This window comes from Symphalangus syndactylus, chromosome 11 (genome assembly GCF_028878055.3).
Source record: "Symphalangus syndactylus isolate Jambi chromosome 11, NHGRI_mSymSyn1-v2.1_pri, whole genome shotgun sequence".
Classification (NCBI taxonomy): domain Eukaryota; kingdom Metazoa; phylum Chordata; class Mammalia; order Primates; family Hylobatidae; genus Symphalangus; species Symphalangus syndactylus.
Window position 1 is genome coordinate 89,279,757 of NC_072433.2, and position 27,711 is coordinate 89,307,467.

At 35.7% G+C, this 27,711-nt stretch overlaps 1 protein-coding gene across 2 annotated transcripts in view; it reads right to left on the reverse strand.

Annotated features, from left to right (window-relative positions):
* The window catches only part of SLCO4C1 (solute carrier organic anion transporter family member 4C1), a 65,452-nt gene that overhangs the window by 9,073 nt on the left and 28,668 nt on the right, over nt 1-27,711 (reverse strand). For both annotated transcript variants that reach the window (XM_055299767.2, XM_063612838.1), the window contains 7 exons: nt 21,755-21,851; nt 19,992-20,113; nt 18,345-18,451; nt 15,773-15,917; nt 14,940-15,135; nt 6,839-6,989; nt 4,174-4,364 (listed from right to left, as the gene is read on the reverse strand). In XM_055299767.2, coding sequence (XP_055155742.1) covers nt 4,174-4,364; nt 6,839-6,989; nt 14,940-15,135; nt 15,773-15,917; nt 18,345-18,451; nt 19,992-20,113; nt 21,755-21,851 — 1,009 coding nt within the window. The remainder of the gene's footprint in view (nt 1-4,173; nt 4,365-6,838; nt 6,990-14,939; nt 15,136-15,772; nt 15,918-18,344; nt 18,452-19,991; nt 20,114-21,754; nt 21,852-27,711) is intronic.

Here is a 27,711-nt window from a genome sequence, read left to right on the forward strand (position 1 = left end):
AGTGTCTCTGCCTTTGCAAAGGGGAAAGAAGAATGGAAAGGACTACATTGTGTGGTTTCCATGCCGGCTTAGCGGCAATACAATAGACCAGGTAGACTTCTAAGGTTTTTAACTCTAGTCCCTGACTTATGGGGGCACTTCTAGACCCACCAGTGCCTGTAGACCTCCCCACCCAAGGGAAGGACACAGGCGTGGCTGGCTTTCCCACTTGCTGATTGTAGAGCCCCAGTTCCTTAAGTAAACATAACCAGTAACCAGAGAGTGGTTACATAAGGCCTTAGAAAAGACCCAAAACTGTGCTGGCTTCAGGTATGACCCAGTGCAATCACAGTGGTGGTGGCCACAGAGGTGTTTGCATCACTCCACCTTCAGCTTTAGGTGACTCAGGACACAGAGAGAGAGACTCTGCAAAAACCACAGCATTACTGGCCTTAGGGTGCCCCTTAAAGCAGATACAACTAGAATCAGAACACCCAAGTCATTTCAAATATGTGGAAAGCCATCCCAAGAAGGAAGACTACAAATAAACCCAGACAATGAAGACTATAATAAATACTTAACTCTTAAATACCTAGATGCTGAAGAACATCTACTAGTATCAACACCATCTAGGAAAACATGAACTCACCAAATGAGCTCATGGCACCAGAGACCAATATGAGAAACAGAAATATATGACCTTTCAGACAGAGAATTTAAAATAGCTGTGCTGAGGAAACTCAGATAAATTCAAAAAACACAGAGAAGGAATTCAGAATTCTATCAGATATATTTTACAAAAAGACTGAAATAATATTGGCCAGGCATGGTGGTTCACATCTGCAATTCCCAGCACTTTGAGAGGCTGAAGCAGATGTATCACTTGAGGTCAGGAGTTTGAGACTCAGCCTGGCCAACATAGTGAGACCTTGTCTCCACTAAAAATACAAAAATTAGCTGGGCATGGTGGTGCACGTCTGTCATCCTAGCTACTCAGGAGGCTGAGGCAGGAGAATCACTTGAACTTGGGAGGCAGAGGTTGCAGTGAGCCAAGATCATGGCCACTGCTCTCCAGCCTGGGCAACAGAGCGAGACTCCATCTCAAAACAAAAAAATAATGAAGTGGAAATTCTGGAGCTGAAAAATGCAATTGGCATATTCAATAATGCATCAGAGTCCTTTCGTAGCAGAACTGATAAAACAGAATAAAGAATTAGTGAGACTGAAAACAAGCTTTTTGAAAATATACGGTCATAGGAGACAAAAGAAAAAAGAATAAAAAACAATGAAGCATGCCTACAGCATCTAGAAAATAGCCTCAAAACGGAAAATCTAAGAGTTATTGGTCATAAAGAGGTAGAGAAAAAGATGGGTAAGAAAGTCTATTCAAAAGCATAATAACAGAGAACTTCCCAAACCTACAGAAAGATATCAATATCCAAGTACAAGAAAGTTATAGAAGACTAAGCAGATTTAACCCAAAGAAGACTACCTCAAGGCATTTAATAATCAAACTCTCAAACATCAAGGATAAAGAAAGGATCATAAAAGTAGCAAGAGAAAAGAAACAACATAGAGTGGAGCCTCAATAAATCTGGTAGAAGACTTTTCAGTGGAAAACTTACAGGCCAGGAGAGAGTGGCAAGACATATTTACAGTGCTGAAGGAACAAAACTCTTACTTTAGAATAGTATATCTGGTTAAAATATCCTTCAAATATGAAGGAGAAATAAAGACTTTCCCAGACAAAAGCTGAGGGATTTCATCAATGCCAGGCCTGTCCTATAGGAAATGCTAAAGGGTGTACTTCAATTAGAAAAAGAACATTAATGAGCAGCAAGTAATCACCTGAAGGTACAAAACTCACTGGTAATGATAAGTACAAAGAAAAACACAGACTATTCTAACACTGGAACTGTGGTGTGTAAACTACCCTTATCCTAAGTAGAAAGGCTAAATGATGAACCAATAAAAAATAATAACCACAACAACTTTTCAAGACATAGTACAATAAGATATACATAGAAACAACAAAACGATAAAAAGCCAGGGGACAAAGTTAAGGTGTAGAGTTTTTATTAGTTTTCTTTTTACTTGTTTGTTTTATCAATAACACTGAATCTAAAAGGACTAAACTCTCTAATCAAAAAACACAAGCCTGGTTGAATGGATGATAAAACAAGATCCATTGACCTGTTGCCGACAAGCAAGACACTTCACCTATAAAGACACACATAGACTGAAAATAAAGAAATAGAAAAACATATTCCACGCTAATGGAAATCGAAAGAGAATAGGAGTCACTATACCTAGAAAAAAATAGATTTCAAGACAAAAGCTATAAGAAGAGACAAAGAAAGTCACTATGTAATGATAAAGGGTTGAATTCAGCAAGAGGATATAACAATTTTAAATATATATGTAGCCAGCACTGGAGCACCCAGATATACAAAGCAAATATTAGTGGAGCTAAAGAGAGAGACAGGCCCTGATACAATAATAGCTGGAGACTTCAACACCCCATGCTTTGCATTGGACAGATCTTCCAGATAGAATATCAAGAAAGAAACATCAGACTTAACCTGTACTATAGACCAAATGGATCTAATAGATATTTACAGAACATTGCATCCAATAGCTACAGAATACACTCTCTTTTCGTTAGCACACGTGCTGTCAGCACATGTGCAATCATTTTGTCAGCACATGTGCAATCATTCTCAAAGATTGACCATATGTTAGGTTACAAAACAAGTCTTAAAACATTCAAACTAACTGAAATAATATCAGTCATCTTCCCTGACCACAATGGAATAAAACAAGAAATTAATAACGAGGAATTTTGGAAACGATACAAATACATACAAATTAAACAATATATTCCTGAATGACCAGTGGGTCAATAAAGAAATTAAGAAGAAAATTGAAAAATTTATTGAAACAAGTGATAATGAAAACAACATGCCAAAATCTATGGGATATAGCAAAAGAAGTACTAATAGGGAAGTTTATAGCTATACATCAAAAAAGAGGAAAAATTTCAAATAAATAACCTAATGATACATCTTAAAGAATTGGAAAAACAAGAAGAAACCAAACCTAAAATTAGGAGAAGAAAGGAAATAATGATCTGAGGAGAAATAAATGAAATTGAAATGAAGAATACAAAAGATCAATGAAAAATTAAACAAAATTGACAAACCTTTAGCCTAAGAAAAACCAGAGAAGATGCAAAGTAATAAAATCAGAAATAAAAAAGGACACATTACAAGTGATACTGTAGAAATTCAAAGGATCATGAGTGGCTACTATGAGCAACAATATGCCAATAATTGGAAAATCTAGAAGAAATGGACAAATTCCTAGATACATACAACCTACCAAGATGGAATCAAGAAAAATCCAAAGCCTGAACAGACCAATAACAAGTAGCAAGATTGAAGCTGTAATGAAATGTCTCCCAGTAAAGAAAAGCCCAGGACCTAATGGCTTCAGTGCAGAAAAGCCAAAGCTACCCCAAGTAAAAAGAACAAAACTGCACATGTACCCCTGACCTTAAAATAAAAATTAAATAAACAGTAAAAAAAGAAAATGTAGTGAGTAAATATTAAGGAACAAAAAAAAGAAAAAAAGCTAGAATTCATTAGGAAAGATATACAAAGACTGATGATTCTATGGAAGGACAGCTATGAAATGGAGGTATGAAATGTGTTTGTACAGTGGGATAGAAGGAGGAAGAGCTACTGGAAACAAAACACAGGTGAACTACACAGGTAATAACCAGTTTCTTATTGATTAGCACCGCTTAAGGAAGATTTAATGTCACAGTGCCTAACGCATAAGGTAGAATGCATGCCATTCTGATTCTGGCATATTGGAATGCATTTTATTTCTGCGATACTCAAAACTGACATTTCTCCAGTTCACAGCTGAAGCTTCATGAAAGAAGCAGAGAAAACACCAAGCACAAGCCAGGCAGGCAATGTGAAGACACTTTCACGTGCATATCATTTAAATCTCCTACATCTGGGGTTCTATGGAGGCGCTTATCCAATGCCACAGAACTAATGATCTTGTAAGGGATGATTGGTATTGAACCAATGGTCAGTATGAACCCCAAATGAACCCCGAGTCCATTTGCTTTCCATCAACATGTTGCCTCAGGGAATGAAAATTTCTCAACATACTACATACCTTAGGATAGACACAGTTATAGGAGTACCGGCCATAAAGGTAAAAATAATTACAATAAAGAAAATGCAAAGGAATATGGGCAGGTTTGCACAATGAGTTTCACATTTTCCAGCTTTAGCTTCAAAACCAGCAGTTTCTGCAGTGGATGTTATTTCTGTTTTCCTTTCAATACAGGAACAGTTGTAATATACCTAAAAATATTAGACATAAAAACAATGAAAGTGATCATTTAGAAAATAAATTATTGTAAATTAGGTATTCTCTAGACATGGCAAACGCTCTCATACTGTCTTAATCCATATACAACAAATTATGCTGAGAGAATATTTAACCCTTAAGAAATTAAGCAAGTGGAAACAAACCATATTTATGATGTGGAATTATCTGTATTTGATTTTTGTGGCCATTACTTCAGCTTGTAACCTGCTATAGTAATTATTGACTTACAAAACAATTTAACGGGAATGTAAGTTACATGATCTTGCACATTCTACACTTCTTTCAACAGTAATTATTTCGTAAAGGCATTTTACATCTCAACTCCATCCTTCCATTTCCTTTATCCTTACTATAAATCTTTTTTAGACATGAAGGCCTCAATGAAATCACAGCAGAGCCAGAGAAATCAAAGAGAAGCAGTGCTTTCATTGTTCCAAAGGCCAGAAACTTTTTTTTTTTTTTGGTGCTAAAGCCACTCTAAGACCACTGGTACCAATTCAGGAAAACCAAATATGCAGATGACACCTCCAAAATTGACTATTACATATTCAGCAGTCAGTTATATCAAATAATGAGGTAATTCAGCCTTTAAAAATTTTAAGGACAGAAACTGAGAACAGTATTTTCTATCCTAATGAAACTTTACAACTCTCATTCGCCTGCAATACAGCAGTTAGTCAAGGTCAGATTTCATAGTTTGAGTCACTGGTGTGAAATGTAAGATTAAAACTGTATTGCTGTGAACAAATGTATATGGGTGCTTATTAAAAGTATTATAGCTGGGCGCGGTGGCTCACGCTTGTAATCCCAGCACTTAGGGAGGCCGAGGCAGGCGGATCACGAGGTCAGGAGATCGAGACCATGGTGAAACCCCGTCTCTACTAAAAATACAAAAAATTAGCCGGGCGTGGTGGCGGGCGCCTGTAGTCCCAGCTACAGAGGCAGGAGAATGGCGTGAACCCGGGAGGCAGAGCTAGCAGTGAGCCGAGATCGTGCCACTGCACTCCAGCCTGGGTGACAGAGCAAGACTCCATCTCAAACAAACAAACAAAAAAAAGTATTATAAATGTATATTGCCTATCTGAAATATTTCATAAGAAAAATATTGTGAACCAATTGATTATTTCATGGGCTGACTGGACATAAAAAAGTCAGGACAAATAGAAAATTTGCAAGTCAAAATCATTTGCTCTTCCTAAAATATTCTAGAAGACAACTTGCCGTGTAAGATAGTAATTATCTTAGCATTTGGTGAAAAATATAAATATTAAATCAACCATATCAAAATAACCAAAACTATTTTAAGTATGCTCTGGGTATTAGATTTTCTGTGTTGTTTCCTTGCACAGGATGGTATTTGTGTCTATATATATTTAGTTATGTGACTAAAACCCTTCCTAATAACTCCTTGTCATAATCTGCTTTTAATCAAAGTTAGCCAATAGCATTTATTGGTCATATATACAGAAAAAAATTCAAATATTCAAAATTGTCATAAAACTCTCACACATCTTATTCATTGTTTTCATTTACACCACAGTATATATTTCCCTCAGATCCTTTTAAAGTTATCACATTATCTACTAATGCATAATATAGTGTGTACTACTCATAATCTGAATACTATTTATTTCCAAGGCTCTTAAGTTTAGCTAAGATTAAGTATTTAGATTCTAAGATATAGTACAATAAAATTGTATTGAGTTCTTTTAAACTATTTAACTGTACAAAAAAGAAATAACATCTAGGCACACTGATTAGTATTCAGATCCAGAATTAAATATGAATTTGTATTTAAAAATAAATTGATTTGAATATTTTAAATGTATTCATGGTACATCAAATAAAACAAATACTAAGTTTCTATTATATGAACTGTACCTAGTGAAAATAGGAAAACTCTCTTGCCTTCAAAGATCTTAAGTAGTTAAGGAAAAATAAAATTGACCCTTGAACAACACAGGTTTGAATTGCACTGGTCCACTTATATGCGGATTTTTTTTTTTCAGCCAAACATGGATCAAAAATATAGTATTTGCAGGATGCAAAACCCATATATACTGAGGTGCTGACTTAAAGCAAGTTCTTCAAGGCCATTGGCAGGACTTAAGTATGGCACATTTGGGTATATGCAGGGGTCCTGGAACCCATCCCCCATGTATTGTGAGGGATGACTCTAAAACAATTGGAAAAGGTAAAAGATATTTCATAACTGCAACAAAGTGATGTTACTAAAATATTTGTAACTTCCAAATTGATTTTTCAACGATAACTGCAAGAGGCATGAAGGAAAAATAATCTATTTCAGCTGGAGACATCATGGGCTGCTTAATGGAGGCAGTGGAGCAGGAAGGCAAGAACAGGCATTGCATAACCCCATTAGAGAAGTCAAGATAATCCATAAACATATTGCCTCATTAAGTGAAAAGTAGGACACATAAGCTACCTTTGGTTTCCTGTGTGCAACTGGGTTTGAACAGCCTGCAAAGCAGGGAGAAAAATATTGGACTCCATCTCCACAGACAGGATAATAATATGATCGCAAACAGTTACAATTGGCATTACAAGGGGCTATCAAGTTTCCCAATTCTCCAGTCCTGTAAATAAGAAATGAAAGAAGGGTAAATGATTTATGTCATAACTTTTAACTAACGATTCAAAGCACTGTTATATCTTACCATTAGGTCATTTATTCACTCACTCAACACATAATTACTAAACAAATAAAAAGTCTTCCTTTGCACATAAAGTTTAACTTCTTGTCGGAGACAGGCAATAAAAACAATAGTCATATAGTATAGTATCTGTCAGTAATTAAAAATATAAGGCAGAATAAGTGAAGAAAACTAAGAGTTTCTCATCTGGCACCAGGTAATTCTCTTGTGGGGCTGGTTCTGTGGACTGTAGAATGTTTGGCAGCTTCTCTGACCTCCACCAGATACCAGTAGCACTCTCCTTCATTACAGCAACCAAAATACCTCCATACAGGGCCAAATATCTCCAGGATGCAGAAAATATTTTAAACTTGGAAGGATGAACAAAATCATGCTGTTGAACATAATCATCTCATCAATGGGAAAACTGAGGTCCGGGGAGATTAAGTTACTTTTCTTTCCTTACCAAACATAATTTTCCCAGTCCCCAGGCTCAGTGTCATTTCAAGCTGCCTCTTAGAGAAAACATCTTCCCTAATATAAAGGGTTACACTAATCAAAAATTCATCCCTCATACCTCATTTGTTTATTTATTCATTCAAACAACATATATTGAGCAACTGCTAGGCCCTATGCTGGGTAACGGGAATACAAAGCCGCATAAGATAGTCTCTGCCCTCAAGGATTTCACAGTTTAGAAGTAGAGAGGGACTTAGATAATTATTCACTAATATGCTAAGTGTGGTTACAGATATCAGCAAAGTGCCTTTTAGAAGCAACAAGGAAGGACACCTAACACAAGCCAAAGTTTAGACAAAAGGGGCTGGAGGAGCTACTGCCTGAGATGCGATTTAAAAAATGAGTAAGAGGCTGGTGCGGTGCCTCACACCTGTAATCCCAGCACTTTGGGATGCCAAAGTGGGTGGATCACTTGAGGTCAGGAATTCGAGACCAGCCTAGTCAACATGATGAAACTCATCTCTACTAAAAATACAAAAATTAGCTGGGCACGGTGGCAGGCACCTGTAGTCCCAGTTCTCGGGAGGCTGAGGCAGGAGAATCTCTTGAACTCACGGGGCAGACGTTTCAGTGAGCCAAGATCGCACCACTGCACTCCAGCCTGGGCAACAGAGTGAGACTCCCAAAAAAAAAAATAATAAATATATAAAGAATGAATACAAGTAAGCCAGTCAAATGGGGAAGGGGAAATGTACTTCAGAAAAAGCTGGTACAGAGGCATAGAGTAGAGAGACAGCATCCCCTGTGGAGAAATACGAATGATGTCTGAGGCACAGAGTGATAGGAAATGTTGCTGGAGAGGAGTAAAGGACCAGTTTAATTGAGAGCCACATGGGCCTGACAAAAGGTAATCATTAAGGTATTTTTAGGCTGGAAAGTGACACTGTCAAAAGTTCATTTTAAAGAAGTAATTCTAGGAGTTGTACAGAGTATGAATTTGAAGAAAGGGACCAGTTACAATACCCTAGATAGTAGGTGATGACAATATAAAGGAGAGCTAAGATAGAACGTATGATGATAGGAAGCAGATTAAAGAAAACTTTTGGATGTAGAATCAGTAAGATTTGGTGATGGATTGGTTGAAGATGACTCTTCCTGTTAAAAATGGAAGAGGCTACTCAAGAGGCTTAGGCAGAAAAATCACTCGAGCCCAGGAGTTTGAGGCTGCAGTGAGTTATGATTGTGCCACTGCACTCTAGCCTGGGCAACAGAGTGAGATCCCATTTCTAAAAAAAAAAAAGAATGGAAGAGTCAAAGGTGACTCCTAATGTCTAACTTGGTGTTTAGGTATAGGAGAACAATGATGAGTATGGTATTGTACGTAATAAGATTATCTCCAATTTAGTGAGGAAATCTTGAATGGAGATATATTTCTTAATAACCATTTGGACATAGATGTAGCTGAAACCACGAACACTTATAAGATCAGTCATATAGTACGTGGAATGAGAAGAGTACTGAAGTCTTGGGAGTCCACTTATTTAATAAACACACAATGAACACCAATTATGTGCTAGACTACTCAAGGTGGTAGAATTATATTTACAAGAAAGAAGGAGCTAGAGTTAGAACTAGAAATGACAGATTGAGGGAGAGAGAGAAATGGATGGAAGGGAGGGAATGAGGGAGTGAAGGAGAAAAGGAGAGAGAGGGAGGGAGTGGGAAGAAGGGAGAAAAGGGAGAAGGAAGGGAGACGGGGGAAAGAAGGAAGGGCAAAAGGGAGGAAGGGAAGGGAAAGAGATAACGAAAGGGAAAGAAGGAAAAGGGAAGGGAAGAAGGGAGGGAGGAAGAGAAGGAAACCTCTGCCACCATGAAGCTAACTTTCTTGCATCAGGGGTCAAACACAGTAAATGAGTGATTTCTGTAAGTATTAGAAGATAATCGACACTGTGTTGGAAAATGATGACATACAAACTTGGTAGGCGGAGAACAAGAAAGTCATGAAGAAAACAAATTAAAGAGAAAAAAAACGACTAAATCAGTAGGGAGTCTGAAGGAAAGAGTGATCAATAGTAATCTACCACTCGGCCTGCAGTCTCATCTTATTCAAATCTATTCCACAGACGCTGCCAGATTTATCTTTATCAAGTATGATGATATATCAAGGGTTGATCACATTCACAAAAGCAATCACCAGAGTGTCTGCTGACAGAGCTCATAACACAGATGCAGAAATAAGATAACCAGAGTAAAACCATCCCTGCAACTCTAGAAATAGCCTTTACACAGCAATTTTTAAAGTTCCCAATACATAATTCTCATATTATTGACAAATAATTACTGAGATCATACAAAGTATAAGATAGCATGATGCAAATTATAGTAGAAACAAAGAAATGTAGCTTATATTCCCTAATATCAAGGGTTGGTCACATTAGTCTACATATTTTACAAAGGTTTACTTCTTGAGGTAACTAGAAAACTATTAGTAGAAAAACAGCAGATGCTCGTGAAGTTTATTAAATTTTCTTAGTGTATACATAATATTTAAAAAATATTAAAATATCCTATTTTGAAATGTTTAATAATTTTTAAAATATAATAAAATAAATGTGCATATATAAACATCTTTATGTTTGCCACAAGTAGATTTCAAACATTAATTTCTTAAATACAAAGTATTATTCTATAATTATGCCTCTGTAACAGGCTAAAATTTCCCTAAAACTATTGCAAAATATTGATATGCCTCTTTAAGATGCTATTTCATATAATCAATAAAATTCTAGCTAAAGGTCAGATACAAAAAAAAAATACCGTGTGTATACACTACGGTATTTCTATATTCTATGAGGTTTTAAGTATTAAGTAAAACACAAATCATCATTACCACCACTGATCACCAAAATAAGACTCAAAGTTCCTATAGATTGTCAAGGCAACAAAAGAGCAGTGGGGAACAGTGGGAAAATAAACAGTATTCATGCAGTCAAATTTAGCATTGTGCCCAATTAAAGAATTAATAATAAATTACTTTAAAATATTATTGAAAAATATCCTGACCATTATCTCAAGCAAATTAACACAGGCACAGAAAACCAAATACCACATGCTCTCACTTAAAAGTGGGAGCTAATCACTGAGTACTTATGGAATAAAGATGGCAACAATAGACACGGCGGACTACAAGAGGGAGAGGAGAAGAAGTGGGGCAAGGGTTAAAAAACTATTAGCCAGGCACAGTGGCTCACACCTGTAATCCCAGCACTTTGGGAGGCCGAGGCAGGTGGATCACCTGAGGTCAGGAGTTCAAGATCAGCCCGGTCAACATGGTGAAACCCTGTCTCTACTAAAAATACAAAATTTAGCTGGGCGTGATGGCATGCCTATAATCCTAGCTACTCGGGAGGCTGAGGCAGGAGAATCGCTTGAACCCAGGAGGCAGAGGTTGCAGTGAGCTGAGATCGTGCCACTACACTCCAGCCTGGGTGACCAAGGGAGACTCTATCTCAAAAAAAAAAAGAAAAGAAAAACTATTGAGTACTATGCTTGGTACCTGGGTAACAGAATCAATTGTACCCCAAACCTCAGCATCATATAATATACCCAGGTAACAAATCTGCACATGTACCCCCTGAATCTAAAAGTTGAAATTATTTATATATATATATATATATATCCCCTGATCTTACATTTTTTGGATATGCTGTTATATTAAACAGGGACTTTCAAAGAACATATCAATGAACCTAATTCATTAATTCACGGATGCAAAACCTTTTTACCCATCTGTGCTTACCATGGCAAAGGTCAAAGATTCTTCGCACCCCTCTACTAGAAACCCTACATCCTCAGAACCTCTTCTGTCTCTCACTCCCTAAAAAGGTATTTCTTGAGCTTCTTAGTCTGTTCTTTCCATAGACAGGCTTACCTAGCTTTACTTCACTTTGTTTTATTGCACTTTGCAAATCTTGTGTTTTTTACAAATTGAAGGTTAGTGACAACCTAGTGATAGTGATAGTATTCAGTAAGTCTATCAAGTGCCATTTTTCCCAGAGTACACGATCATTTTATGTCTATTTCATGTTTTGGTAACCTTGCAAAATTTCAAACTTTTTCATTATCATTTCTGTTGTGGTGATCAGTGATTTTTGATGTTACTATAATAATTGTTTCAGGACACCATGAACCATGCCCCTTTAAGAAGTAAAATTTAATCAATGAATGATGTGTGTTCTGACTGCTCATTATTGTCTTATTTTAAGAAGCTGCCACAACTACCCCAACCTTTGGCATCCACCACCCTGGTCAGTCAGCAGCCATCCACATTGAGGCAAGACTCTCTACCAGCAAAAAAGTTACAACTTGCTGAAGGCTCAGACGACTGTCAGCATGTTTCAGCAATAAATATTTTTTTAATTAAGGTATACACATTGTACATTACTTTTCTAGACATAAGGTTATTGCATATGTAATAGACTACAGTATAGGGTAAATATAACCTTTATATGCACTGGAAAGCCAAAATATCCACTGGAGTTGCTTATTGCAATATATGCTTTATTTTGGTGGTCTGGAAGCAAACCCACAATATCCTCAACATGTGCCTGTACCTTTTCTTTTATACGTGTTTCTTAGATGAGACTAGTTTGACTGACCTGTTTGTAATATACACATTTTAATACTCAGGGTATAGAAGCTAAAACCAAGAATTTGGGGCCATGAGAAAAAAATGATCTGAAAATGTCACACCTACTTTGTGACATTAAATTCTGTCCCTATTTCTATCTATATACACACATATACATAAATATGAGTAAAAACATATACCTTTAGTGATATTTATGTGTATTTACTTTCAGTTTTTCTCATCACTAAGAAACGTGTACGTGTATTAAACACTATATCCCAGATCTTAATATATCTTCATGGCCAACCCCTACATGAACCTCAGAATTACCCCATCACACATGCCTTCCTTTCTGATTACACTAAGGACAGCACACCTGGTAGTAACTATTATTTAAGGTAGACAATATTAAATGGATTCACATGTACTTTGTTGCTCAAGTTGATAAACTATGTGTTAAACTATCCAGAACTTCCTTTTTTTTCTAAAAGGAACATACAAAAAAAGTTTACTGGGATAAGTTTGGGTGAAGTTTATAGGGGTGAAAGTCAGGTTGACACAACTTAACCTCCACCTACTTTTCAACATTCCAAAATATATTTCTACTATTTCTAGACACATAATCTAAGTTTCATTCAACCTGGTCTCTGAAACTAGCCTTCACATTTTATAGCATTTATAACCTTGGTTTAGCATATTCCCTCTCTCCTTCTCTCTTCTCAAATCTTTATTTCTCAAAACTCTTTGTATCCTTGAAGGATTTTTAAACCCCATTTCGCTATTATGCTATGAAGTTCTTCCGGATTCTAATGAAATAAAATTGAAAAGCTCACCTTCTTTTCAATTCCATAGCAATTTGTTTATCTCCCATTACCTAATTGACTTTTGTTCACTGTTTTCTTTTGCAATCTCTCCTTTAGAACAGGTATTTTGCCATGAAGGTCTGCCAAAGGAAGCATTCAACAAATGTTGAATAAATGTAATGGAGCTTGGCCGGGCGCGGTGGCTCACACCTGTAATCCCAGCACTTTGGGTGGCTGAGCCGGGTGGATCACTTGAGGTCAGAAGTTTGAGACCAACCTGGCCAACAGGGCGAAACCCCATGTCTACTAAAAATACAAAAATTAGCTGGTCTTGGTGGCATGTGCCTGTAGTCCCAGCAACTCCAGAGGCTGAGACAAGAATCATTTGAATTCAGGAGGTGGATGTTGCAGTGAGCCAAGATTGTGCCACTGCACTCCAGCCTGGGTGACAGAGCAAGACTGTCTGTCTTAAAAAAAAAAAAAAAAGAAAAAAGAAAAAATGTAATGGAGCTTAACTAAACACTGCTTCAGAACGCTCAGCATTAATGTAGAAGAATCACAGATGCCGGGCGCAGTGGCTCATGCCTGTAATCCCAGCACTTTGGGAGGCCGAGGCGGGTGGATCACGAGGTCAGGAGATCGAGACCATCCTGGCTAACACGGTGAAACCCCGTCTCTACTAAAAACACAAAAAAATTAGCCAGGCATGGTAGTGGGCACCTGTAGTCCCAGCTACTCGGGAGGCTGAGGCAGGAAAATGGTGTGAACCCGGGAGGCGGAGTTTGCAGTGAGCTGAGACCACGCCATTGCACTCCAGCCTGGGTGACGGAGTGAGACTCCGTCTCAAAAAAAAAAAAAAAGGCCGGGCGCAGTGGCTCACGCCTGTAATCCCAGCACTTTGGGAGGCCGAGGCGGGCAGATCACGAGGTCAGGAGATCGAGACCATCCTGGCTAACACGGTGAAACCCCGTCTCTACCAAAAATACAAAAAATTAGCCGGGCGAGGTGGCGGGCGCGTGTAGTCCCAGCTACTCGGGAGGCTGAGGCAGGAGAATGGCGTGAACCCCGGGGGGGCGGAGCCTGCAGTGAGCCGAGATTGCGCCACTGCACTCCAGCCTGGGCGACAGCGAGACTCTGTCTCAATAAAAAAAAAAAAAAAAAAAAAAAAAGAATCACAGATATATTAGCAGCAACTACAAATCATGATAATTGTCATTGGCAAACTTTTCCGAACCAACTATATTATATTTATATCACCTATATGTCATATTATACAAAATTATGGAGTCCTTGACGTAACGTACCACCTTCCTTGACAGCCTTAAACACATGTAATGAAACAATTAATGCAGCACTGTGAGGTATAAAATGCACTGCTGTGCAACACCCTCCTGCCTGACCACCTACTTATGGCTTAAAATTTCAAAGCAAAACAAAAAAGGAAAACAAAGAAATGTAAATGGTCAAATCAGTTATAGCTAGAGACATGTCTACAGGTGAGAACAATTTATTTATTTATCTACAATAAACATAAACCTCTAAGTAGATACAATAATGATAAGCATTAGCTAGGACTAGCTTTATTCTAATTTCTCTTCCTGTCTGTTTGCAACCAACCTAATAAGATAATTTTTATCATAGGGAGTTATTTCCATTTTTAAAACTTTAGATCAATAAAAACATAATATGAAATTCTCCCTAGGATGTGAATAGCTTAGAGGCAAAAATCCTACTGTATTAATCTTTGTATCCCTGAGGAAGCATAGTGCCCAGCATATGAAATTTGCTCCTTAAATGTTCTTTGTATAAATATCCCCAACTTTTAAGAAGACATCAATTATCTAAACTAAAAACAAAATCAAATGTTCTTAAGTAGGAAAAAAGGCCTTCCAAATTTTTAAAAAGCCAATTTCTCACCATTTTATATAAGAAAACATATGCTTGGAAATGCTTAGTCTATTATTCTGGTATTAATATCAAAAAGCACTGAAATGTATTTACCCATTATATGATTCAGATACACCAGCAAACGGCTCATTTTCACATTTGGCATAAATAAATACAAAACTCAGCGTAAGTGCAACTCCAGATGTGAACAATGCAAACTTCATTGTGTTTTTACATGTCATTTTGAATTTTGAAACAAGGAAGCCACCTAAAATTTGACCGAGAGCAGCTCCAGGAATTAAAACAGCCCCTAATAAGAAAAAAGAATGTAGATTGTGAGAAACCATACACATATACTCACTCATACTGACAACTGGAAAACGTCAAAAACAGGTGTCAATATGGTTTGAAGTTATATTTATTCACCTGATATAGGAATACATGTACAAATGACTTAAAGGTCCATCAAGTAGGGAATTAGTCAAATTAATGTATTGAACATTAAGATTAATACATATTCTCTTTAGGCATTTTAGCCTTTGTCTTTCTCTACTTCATACAATAGACTGCCTAATGTCAGAAAATCAGAAATTTTTACCAAAATTAAGTTTAAATGTCTTTCTTTTTTTTTTTTTTTTTTTAAGACAAGATCTCATTCTGTCACCCAGGCTGGAGTACAATGGCACAGTCTCGGCTCGCTGCAGCCTCTACCTCCCAGGTTCAAGTGATTCTCCCACCTCAGCCTCTGAAGGAGCTGGGACTACAGGTGCGTGCCACTATGCTCGGCTAATTTTTATGTTTTTTGGTAGAGACAGGGTTTCACCACATTGACCGGGCTAGTTTTAGTTTAAATTTCAAGGAGGGCTACCTCAAATTATACACTATCCTCATAAAAATTTAATGTAGTAAAGTAAAATTTTTAGATTAAGATAAAGAAAATGTTTTACCTCCAAGAGTAGCTGCGAAGCTGGATGTCAATCCGAATTGATTTTCTATAAATTTAGGTAAAAATGTAGCAAATCCAGTAGTAATTAAGGCTTCTGAAGAAGTTGATAGAACTAAACACATAAAGACAGCATTCTTCATCAAATTCTAAACAAAAAAATACAGTTCCTCAAATGAATAGCTATGATTGTACTGCAAAGTACAGAATTAGAAGGTTAGCATGATGAATTAACAAAATTTTACAATCATCTGTAAAATTTCAGCATTTCCTCCAAAATAAAAATATAACTATGGATAATTAATAGAATTACCCATACATGATGAGAAAATTTATATGTGGAATACCTAGAAAATTGATAGATAATTCCTCAACATGGTGGTTGTGCTTTTATTGCATTCCAAGGGCTACAGAAAGAAGGTAAAAGCCTTCTTGGAAAAGTTCCCTTCCCCAGTGTTACTGTAAATCTCCACACTATAAATCTACCACCTATTTGGTATTTTATTGTGTTCTGAATTCCTATGTACAGTAAAGAAAGAGTTTGACACTATGAGCACAGATGAGAATGGTCTCTAAGTATCAAATTCATAGTATTGTTCCATGATTAGACTCAGCAATTAAGAACTTTAGAAACACAGTTAAGCAACTTTAAATAGGTGTCTATATGGCTAGACCTCTCAGAATCTTACTTATTGACAGAGGGGAGTATGGAGGTTAATTGTGTTAATACATTTAACCACAAAGTGAAAACCAAATTATAGTTCTCAAATATTAAATGCCAAAAAATTTTTCATAAAACCAAGCAAAACACACACACACACACACACACACACACACGGAGTCACAAATGAGCAGGATGGGAGCTTTAGAAGTCAGAGCCACATAGACTGACAAAAGGAGGAAAAAGTACCTAAAAACATGCAATAATTTAAAATGATTAATAATAATAAAAATAGCAATATTTTAAAAAATTGTCTTCAGATTGAAAATAATCAAATCTTGACAAGAATTAATGAAAAAAGACATACACTTCAGCATAACTAAGTAAATTTCCTGTAATCAAAGATAAATGAAAAAACTTACCAACATACAGATGAAAAGAATAAGTTAGAATCACACTAGCATAAAACTTCTCAAATACAACACAATTAAGTAGCAAAGAGCAAACAATATCCACAGACTACTGGGATTAAAGAGGAATGATCCAAAAGTATTCCCCTAGTAAAATATATTATTCAGACATTCAAGGATGTCTAGGTGGTATCCTATCTAAGGAAAACCAACAAGAAAATGTTGAATTCACAGAGATTGAAATCAGAATAGAGAGATCTCTAAGTAGGAGGACACAAGGATAAAAAAAAGTAATGGTCAGTAATGACTCTATATGGTAATGTAAATTAAAATTTATAAGATAAACTAAACAGGAATAATGAAACAGAACGGAACTACTGTAAGAGAAAATAATAGTAGCTGCAAGTAAAGCATGAACAATAACAGCAAAACACAAGAATGTGCATGTATGGTGTGGAGAGTTGAAAGATGGGCTGAGTGGAGAAGTAAAAACATTTTAAGGCTTTTATTTGACAAGAAACCAAAAACAATGAAAAGCAAACAATTTCACGTCTTGAAAAGGTAAAATTATAAAGTCCTTTATGAATAAAACTTTTTTTTTTTTTTTTTTGGAGACGGAGTCTCGCTCTGTCGCCCAGGCTGGAGTGCAGTGGCCCGATCTCGGCTCACTGCAAGCTCCGCCTCCCGGGTTCACGCCATTCTCCTGCCTCAGCCTCTCCGAGTAGCTGAGACTACAGGCGCCCGCCACCACGCCCAGCTAATTTTTTGTATTTTTAGTAGAGACGGGGTTTCACCATGGTCTCGATCTCCTGACCTCGTGATCCGCCCGCCTCGGCCTCCCAAAGTGCTGGGATTACAAGCGTGAGCCACTGCACCCGGCCTATGAATAAAACTTTTATAACACTAAATAGAAAGAATACTTTTCTGCCAAGTACAACTTAATGGACCATAACACTTTTGTTCTTCAGCCTCAAATTCATAACAAGTTACCACTAACCACCTCTTTCACAAAAGAAAAATATTGGTTCAGAATTCTCAAATATATTTACAATTCAGTGATAATTGACTAATCAGTTTCATAAGAAAAATGTCATGGAATAATGGGATATTAGTGTTAACAAGGAACCACTGAATATGATATTGCCAATAAGACAACTCACGCTCTTTCAACCATTCTACCCTGGAATAGTTTTCATTCACTCAAAAGACAATAAAACTGAATCCAAAGAGTTGTTTATAAGAGCTCGAATTGTAGTAAACAAGCAAACAAAATTGTACTATGAAAAGATGGCATGTGTGTGTGCACGTGTGGGTATGTGTTGGTGTGTGTGGGTTTATGCGGATGTTTATATGTATATATACATGTGTGGTTGTATGTGTATATATATATATGTGTATATAAAATATATAAACACATCTACACATATGTACATGAGAGTTGTATGTGTGTATACGTGTGTGTGTCTGAGACTGAGAGAGAGAGACAGAGAAGAATTTTATTTTACCTTTAGAGCAGCTGGAAAATCTTTAATACTTTTTCCAAATTTCGCATCTGCATTAGTATTACTCTGATGAGCCTGGGAAGTTTTTCCAGCTTGAATTTCTGCTGTACCTAAAAAAATATATATATATAGTAAGTAAACGTGCTCTATCATTTTATTCTTCATGTAAAAAAAGTGCTTACTTTTTAACTGACACATACTTCCACTAGTATATAAATTCTATAAGAGGCTAGTTTTTCTGTTAATAAAATTGTCCAAATATCTAAATATCTATGTCTGTAATCAGGATGCCCCAAGAACTAGTATTCATTACTACTAGCTTAGGAAGTTCCAACCAGTCTAAACATTAAAATGAGACAATTTTGTTCCAATCACAAAGCTATGCTTTTCATTTAAAATCTCTTCACATTTTTTCTTCCTTTCAAATGGTTCTCTTTTTTATCTTTTATATTAAAGTATTTTTGTGGCTTTTTTCCTCTGCTCTCTTAATCCTAACATGCTTGACAAATGAAATATATTTGTCATCTTATTACCATGTGCCTTTGATTTTTAATAATGGTACTGCCAATAAATTTGAGAAAACAGTTAACATATGGAACTATAAATCAATGGCTCAGGGTAGAAAGAAATTAATGAGTCTACCTACTCACAGTCTGTCAGATTTTCTCTTACCCATTTCCAAAAGTTAATAATCTATCCTGCTGCAAATAACAATGTAAACAACTAAATACCTTCAACCTAAGGAAAAATACTTCTACAGGTATGTATTTTAACTACATGATTATACAGAAGCAAGAGCTCATAGAGAAAAATGAATATTCTTTCTTATTAACCTTTTCTTTTTATATAGAATGTTTAGTTTTCAAGCCGAGTGTGGTGGCTTATGCCTGTAATCACAGCACTTTGAGAGGCTGAGGCAGACAGATCACCTGAGGTCAGGAGTTCAAGACCAGCCTGGCCAACATGGCAAAACCCCATCTCTAACAAAAATACAAAAATTAGCCAAGTGTGGTGGTGCATGCCTGTAGTCCCAGCTACTCGGGAGGCTAAGCCAGGAGAATTGCTTGAACTCGGGAGGCAGAGTTTGCAGTGAGCGGAGATCGTGCCACTGCACTCCAGTCTGGGCAACAGAGAGAGACTCTGTCTCAAAAAACATAAAAGAAAGAAAGAAAATAATGTTTAATATTCACATACAGTAAAAAAAAAAAAAACGTACCCTACAGAATGACTTCAGTGATAATTGAAAAAAAAAAGTACTTGCACTTTTAACTACAAATAATTAACATGAATGATTTAAGACAGATTGAAATTAATGACTAACTAAATATAAACTAACAGTTTAAAAGATGTTATACCTTGCATACACATAAAGCAGAATTCCAGATAAAACATAAGAAACAAATTTATTAAGTACTAAAGAGGTAAATATTCATAGTTTTATTATTAATTGGAAATTGAAAAAAATATTAATATTAAGATTGTTACCCAATATTTTCTAGAATGAAGAAAATACAAAAGTTTACATAGGCAGACAGTTGAGATTCTATAAAAGAAACAGGGTGAATCTATAGTTCTTATTAATCATACAGAAAATAACAACTGGCCTACAATTAAAATAAACCTCTCTGGTTTTAAAGAAAGCATGTTTACCTGGTAAATGTTTTGGAAAGCAAGAAAAAGGTATTATTAAAGACCAAGCAAAGATCCATGATAGAAGAAACCCAATCCACCAAGCTCCCAACCATCGCGGATCATCCTCAGTGACATTAGTGCTATATGACAGAAAAACAAGAGGTAAAAGTCAACTCTACCTTATTAATTAAAACTCAGTTAAGATAATTATATACTTTATACTTCAAGTGCATATAGTAGAATATCCAACAGTTTAATGGTGCCATAGCAAAAAATCAGAAAACAGGTAGCAGACATAATGAGAGTTGTAAGAATAATGGTTTACAAAATGTTTAAAAATGGCAAATATGACACAAAAGTTTAAAATATCTAATAGTAAATATGACAAATATTTGAAAAGATACATAGAATTTCTCAACATTCTTTTAACTTTGGCTAAATTTTCTTCTCTACTGTATTAAATTAAATACATATCACAGCAAATCACTGATCTATGTTAAAAGTCCAGAGTGTGCCTCAATTAGAGCATTTCATTAATGTAAAATTATTCTTAAAGCGACTATTTATTTGTCTATTTATTTCTTTGAAACAGGGTCTCGGTCTGTCACCCAGGCTGGAGTGCAATTGCATGATCATAGTTCACTGCAGCCTTGAACTCTTGGGTTCAAGTGATTCTCCCATCTTAGCCTCCCAAGTAGCTAGCACTTCAGGCACAAGCCACTCCTGGCCTCAAGTGATCCTTACACTTTGACGTCCCAAAGTGCTAGGATTACAGGTATGAGCCACCGTGCCCAGCCAGGGGTCTCATATTTTAATACACTTTGGCCCTTTCCGAAAATATACTATGCCTACAACTCATGTAATTTTCCACTGAAATTAAAATGTCCTTTCTTAAATCTCTGGGTCACTAATTCAAGAGTTCTTCTGCATGCCTTTGTATAGGTTGTGAAAGATTAACCTAGGACTAACACTTTAGAGAACAAATCACATACCTATGACCACATTTTTGTATTCACTGCTCATGGTCATGTAGAGGATTGTGCAATTATTATTCCCAGTGGCAAAATGAAAAAAAATATGACCTCAGCAAAGGCACAAATTTCTCTAATCAGGAAATGGAGAAGGTAACTAACTCAGTGTTGAATTTTGGAGTCAAAGAAATCTACTTTAATTCATGTCTTAGCCACTTACCAACCTGTGCATATCAACTACTTTGTAGTATACTTGAGAGGATTAAATAAGACAGCACGTAAAATAAGTTAACACTCAAAACATATGATGTCTGGTATATAGTATAGGACAAATAAATATTATCTATTACTATCTTTCATTGTCATCATTGTTAAAGTGGCGTAATTGTGATCTCTGACATTATCAGAGTTACTATGGAACATTTTCTGAGAATCATAGACTCTTGAGACTCTTCAGACTATCTAGTCCCAACTAAATCTATGGAAAATACTGCCAATTTTTATTGAATTCTTATTTTTGAACAATGCATGGGGTCCTACATATTTATTTTTTAAAATTTCACCAGATGACTTTATTAAATATCGTTATTTATGAAAATATGTTATTACAATAAAAGATGGTATAGCACTGACCCAAAAGGTAATGCAGCCAAATAAGATATTATATAGGAATTCTTTGTATTCAATTTTGTTTCCTGAATAATTCCTCATGCTATATTGAGGGAAGTACTGTGAAAATGTTCTGTCTATGATGCTGGCATAATTAAAATAAAATGACTTTAAATAAAAGAAAAATAGATACTGCCTTGCCTTTCTCCCATAGCAACATCAATGTATATGGTCAGCAGTTGTCCTCCCAATACATAGCCAATAGCAGGGCCTAAGATTGACATAGCATAACCAGTTCCTAGAAGAAGAACAGAGACATTGAATACAGTCATATGTACAACTTCACTTTGCATATCTAACAGTGAAAACAAATGTTTTACTATTGAAAAATCTAAACAATTAAACATATCAAAATCACACATATTTTCACTAAAACAATACCATTTGAATTGATAGTCAAGTCAAAAAGCCTAAAACATACAACTCAACGTAAAAGCTATTTGTAGTAATAATTAGAACAAAACCAAAAATTATAAATCCATGAGAAGTGTTGTTAACTGGCAGTAGAGGTAGTATATCTACTACTTATCCTTTACTGATAGTGATCATAGTTACTCTTTACAATATCATGGAAGAAAACAATGCAAGCAATGTGAAACAAGAAGCCTTTTCTACTCTGCACAACTCATACAGAATTTTGTATTTTGCACTACAGCAGCTGACTTCAAATCTGGATCTGCTGATAAGTCTATTTCTTAAAAGTAAGCCATTCGATTTCTTGCTCTTAGGGTAGGGACTCTCCCAATTTTTACTTGCAGTAGAATTAAATTGAGCTCATTTCTATCTGTGAGATATTTAAAATGTTGCCATATATAACTCTGAATCTTCATAAAACAAAAGTTATTTGACCACTCATGTCTTTTTATTGTTGTTGTTGCTGTTTATTTAAGCTCCCAAGTATTTTGGGGAGTCAGTTGAATATAGTTTCACTTTTTTTCCCTTTTTTTAGTTGACATGTAACCATCGTACATGTTTAGAGGGTACATGGTTATGTGTCAATACATCTATACAATGTGTAACGATCAAATCATAGTAATTAGCACACCCATCACCTCATACATTTATGACTTGTTTATGTGGGGAACATTCAACATTCCCTCTTCTAGCTTTTTGAACATGCACAATGAGTAACGTTTAACTATATTCAATCTACAGTGCTATATAGAACACCAGAATTTTATTTCTCCTAACTGTAGTTTTCTATCCATTAACAAATCTCTCCATATCCCATATCTTCCCCAGCCTTTAATAACCATAATTCTATTATTGAATTCCATGAGCTGATATTTTTTCTTTTTACCTCCCACATATCAGTAAGAACATGCAGTATTTATCTTTTGTGCCTGACTTGTTTCATTTAACAGGATGTCCTCTAGGCTCACCCATGTTACTATGAATGACAGGATTCTTTTTTTTAATGGCTGAATAGTATCCTGTTGTATATACATTTCGCATTTTCTTTATTCATCTGTTGACGAATATTTAGCTTGATTCCATCTCTTAGCTATTGTGGGAAATGCTACAATAACATAGGGACACATGGTGGTCATCTGTATATCTTTTTTTGAAAAATGGCTATATCGATTCTTTGCTTATTTTATAATTAGATTATTTGGACTTTTTGCTGTTGAGTTGTTAAAGTTCTTTATATATTCTGGAAATTAGTCCTTTGTTGGATGAACAGTCTGCAAATAATTCGTCCTGTTTTACAGGTTGTCTCTACAACCTGATGATTGTTTCATGTGCTGTGCAGCAACGTTTTAGCTTGATATAGTCCCATTTGTCTAATTTTGTTTTTGTTGCCTATGCTTTTGCAGTCTTAGCCATATAATCTTTGCCTGGACCAATGTACTAAAGTGTTTCCCCTATGCTCTCCTCTGGTAATTTTATAGTTTTGAGTCTTACATTTAAGTCTCTAATCCATTTTGAGTTGATTTTTGAATATGGTGTGAGTTAGGGGTCTAGTTGTATTCTTCTGCATATCAACATCCAGTTATTACAGCATCATTTATTAAAGAGTCCCCAGTGTATATCCTTGGTATCTTTAGCAAAAATCAGTTGGCCATAAATACATAGATTTATTTCTGAGTTCTCTATTCTGTTCCATTGGTCAATGTGTCTGTTTTGATACCAACACCATCCTTTTTTGATTACTAAACCTTTGTTGTATAGTTTGAAATCAGATAGTGTGATGCTTTTGGCTTTGTTCTTTGTGCTCAGGATTGTTTTGGCTATTTGGCATCTTTTCTAGTTCCATATGAATTTTAGGACTGTTTTTCCATGTCTGTGAAAAGTGACATTGGAATTTTGATAGAGATTGCATTGAATCTGTAAATTGCTTTGGGTAGTATAGACAGTCATTTTAACAATATTCACTCTTTGAATCCATGAGCATGGGATGCCTTTCCATTTTTTCTCTGTCTTCAGTTTCTGTCATCAGTGTTTTGTAGTTTTCCTTTAAAGATTCTCGCCTCCTGGGTTAAATTTATTCCTATGTATTTCTTTGTAACCATTATAAATGATATTACTTTCTTGATATGTTTTTCAGCTAGTTCATCATTGGTGTAAAGAAATACTACTGATTTAATGTGACTTTGTACCCTGAAACTTCACTGAATTTATTTAATAGTTCTAAGAGTTTTTTGGTGGAAGTCTTTAGATGTTTTTATGTAAGACTATGTCATCTGTGGAGAGAGACAATTTGGCTTCCTCTTCTCCAATTTGGATGTCCCTTATTTCTTTCTCTCGCCTAAGTGCTCTGAATAGGACTTCCAGTACCATGTTGAATAAGAGTGATCACAGTGGGCCTTCAGCCAGGCCTGGTGTCTCATGCCTGTAATCCTAGCACTTTGGGAGGCCGAGGCGGGTGGATTACCTGAGGTCAGGAGTTCAAGACCAGTATGGCCAACATGGTGAAACCCCATCTCTACTAAAAATACAAAAATTAGCCAGGCGTGGTGGCAGGTGCCTGTAATCTCAGCTACTTGGGAGGCTGAGGCAGGAGAATCACTTAAACCTGGGAGGCAGAGGTTGCAATGAGCAGAGATCGCACCGCCGCACTCCAGCCTGGGCGACAAGAGCGAGACTCCATCTCAAAAAAAAAAAAGAAGAAAAAAACAGAAAGTGGGCTTTCTTGTGCTTCAGTTCTTAGAGCAAAGGCTTTCAGCTTTTTCTCAGTATAATGTTAGCTGTGGCTCTGCCATATACGGCCTTTACTGTGTTGATGTACGTTCCTTTTATACCTAATTTCTTAGAAGTTTTTATCATGAAGGGATATTGAGTTTTATCAAATACATTTCTACAGCTACTGAGATGATCATGTGATATTTGTCCTTCATTCTGTTTATGTGATGTGTCATATTTATTGATTTCCATATGACAAACTAATTCTTGCATCACTGAAATCCATTGCACTTGATCACGGTATATTATTTTTTGATGTGCTACTGAATTCGGCTAGCTATAATTTTGTTGAGGACTTTTGTATCTGTGTTCATTAGGGATATTGGCTTGTAGCTCCTCTTTACATTCTGTTTTTCTCTGGTTTTGGCATCAGGGTAATACTGGTCTCAGAATAAGTTAGGAAGAATTCTCTCCTCTTCAACTATTTGGAATAGTTTGAAAAGAACTGGTGCTAAGGTCTTCTTTACAAGTTTTATAGAATTCAGCAGTGAAGCCATCCAGCCCTGGGCTTTTGTTTCATGGGAGACTTTTTATTATTGATTCAATCTCATTACATGTTATTTGTCGGACCAAGTTTTCTATTTCTTCCTGGTTCAATCTTGGTAGGTTGTATGTGCCTGGGAATTTATCCATTTTCTCTAGGTTTTTGAATTTGTTGGATGTATTTGTTCGTAAGACTAATAATCCTTTGCTTTTCTGTGGTATCAGCTGTGATGCCTTCTATTTTGTTTCTGATTTCACTTATTTAGGTCTTCTCTCTGTTTTTAAGTCTAGCAAATGGCTTTATTTTATCTTTTCCAAAAACCAATTTTCATTTCATTGATCTTCTGTAGTTTTCTTTTTTAACTCTTGTTTAGTTCTCTTATAGTCTTTATTATTTCTTTCCTTCTACTAATTTTGGGTTTGTTTCTTCTTGCTTTTCCATTTCCTTGAGGTACATCATTAGGCGGTTTATTTGAAATCTATTTTTATGATGTAGGTGTTTACTGGTATAAAATTCCCTGTTAGCATTGCTTTTGCTGTACCTCATAAGATTTGGTTTATTGTATTTCTATTTTCATGTAATTCCTTCTTAATTTCTTCATTGGCGTATTGGTTGCTCAGGAGCATGATGATTAATTTTCATCTATTTGTACAGTTCCCAAAGTTCCTCATTATTGATTTCTAGTTTTATTTCACTATAGTCAGAGAATATACCTGATATATTATTAATATTTAAAAGTTTTTTGAGACTTATTTTGTGGCTTCATGTGGTCTACCCTGGAGAATGTTCCATGTGCTGAAAAGAAGAACATGTATCCTGTAGCTGCTGGATAAAATGTTCCGTAAATAACTGTTAGGTCAATTTGGTCTATACTGAAGTTTAAGTGCAATATTATTCACTGATTTTCTGCCTAGATGATCTTCCCAGTGCTGGAAGTGGGGCATTAAAGTTCCCAACTGTTATTATATTGGAGTCCATTTCTTTAACTCTAATAATATTTGATTCATATATGTGCATGCTCTGGTGTTGGGCGCATATTCGATTATAATTGCTATATCTTCTTAGTGAATTTATTTTTGTATTCTTGATGAATTTGTAATTGTAAAATGATATTCTTTGTCTCTTTCTTGTATTTTTTGACTTAGACTATTTTGTCTAAGTATAGCTACTGTCACACGCTTTTGGTTTACAATTACACTAATATCTTTTTTATCCCTTCACTTTCAGTCTAAGTGTGTCTTTACAGTTGAAATGAGTTTCTTCTAGGCAGCATATAATTAGATATATTTTCTTAATCCATTTAGCCTATCTATATTTTTAATTAGGGAATTTAAACTATTTACATTCAAGGTTGTTATCATTGATAGGTGAGGACTTCTGTCATTTTGTTAATTGTTTTCTGATTGTTTTATATATCCTTTGTTCATTTATTCCTCTCTTGTTCATCTTAGTAGTTTGGCAGTTTTCTGTAGTGATAACATTTGATTTCTTTCTTTTTCTTAAGTATCTGCTCTGCCATTGAGTTTTATGCTGTCTCTTGTGTTCAGAGTGGTGATTATTGTCCTTTTGCTTCCAGATGTAGGACTCCCTAAACATTTTTTGTAGGGCTGGTCTAGTGATGATGCACTCCCTCAGTTTTTGCTTGCCTCGGAAAGACTTTATTTCACCTTCATTTCTGAAGAATAGCTTTGCTGGATATAGTATTCTTGACAGACAGCTGTGTCCCCCCCACCCCCAGACCCCTGCCTTTGAGCATTCTTAAATATATCATCCAATTCTCTCCTGACCTGTAAGGTTTTTGCTGAGAAATCTTTCTAACGGGAATTCCTCCATATGTGACTTGACGCTCTTCTTTTGTTATTTTTAGAATTATCATTGTCTTTGATTTTTGCCAGTTTGAATATAATATACCTTGAAGAGGACCCCTTTGGGTTGAGTCTATTTGGGAATCACTGAGCTTCCTGTATCTGGATGTCTAATTTCTCACCCACAACTTGAGATGTTTTCAGCATTATTTCATTATATGGATTATCTATACCTTTTCCCATTTCTTCTCCTTCTGAAATTCCTAAAATTCAAATATTTTTATACTTAATAGTGCCCATATGTCACATAAGCTTTCTTTATTTTTTTTTCATTTTGTTTGCTGTGTTGTTTGACTGGGTTATTTCAAAAGACCGCTCCTTGAGGTCAGAAATTCTTTCTGTTTGATCTAGTCTATTGTTAAAGCTCTCAACTGTAATTTTTCATTCAACTACACTTGTAATTTCATTCATTTAATTCATCAGTTGCATGATTTCTATTGGGTTATTTTTAATGATATCTATCTCTCTTGAATTTCTCATTCAGATCATGAATTGTTTCCTTGATTTCCCTGTGTTGTTTATCTGAGTTCCCTTGATATCGTACTGAGTTTCTTTAAGATCATTAG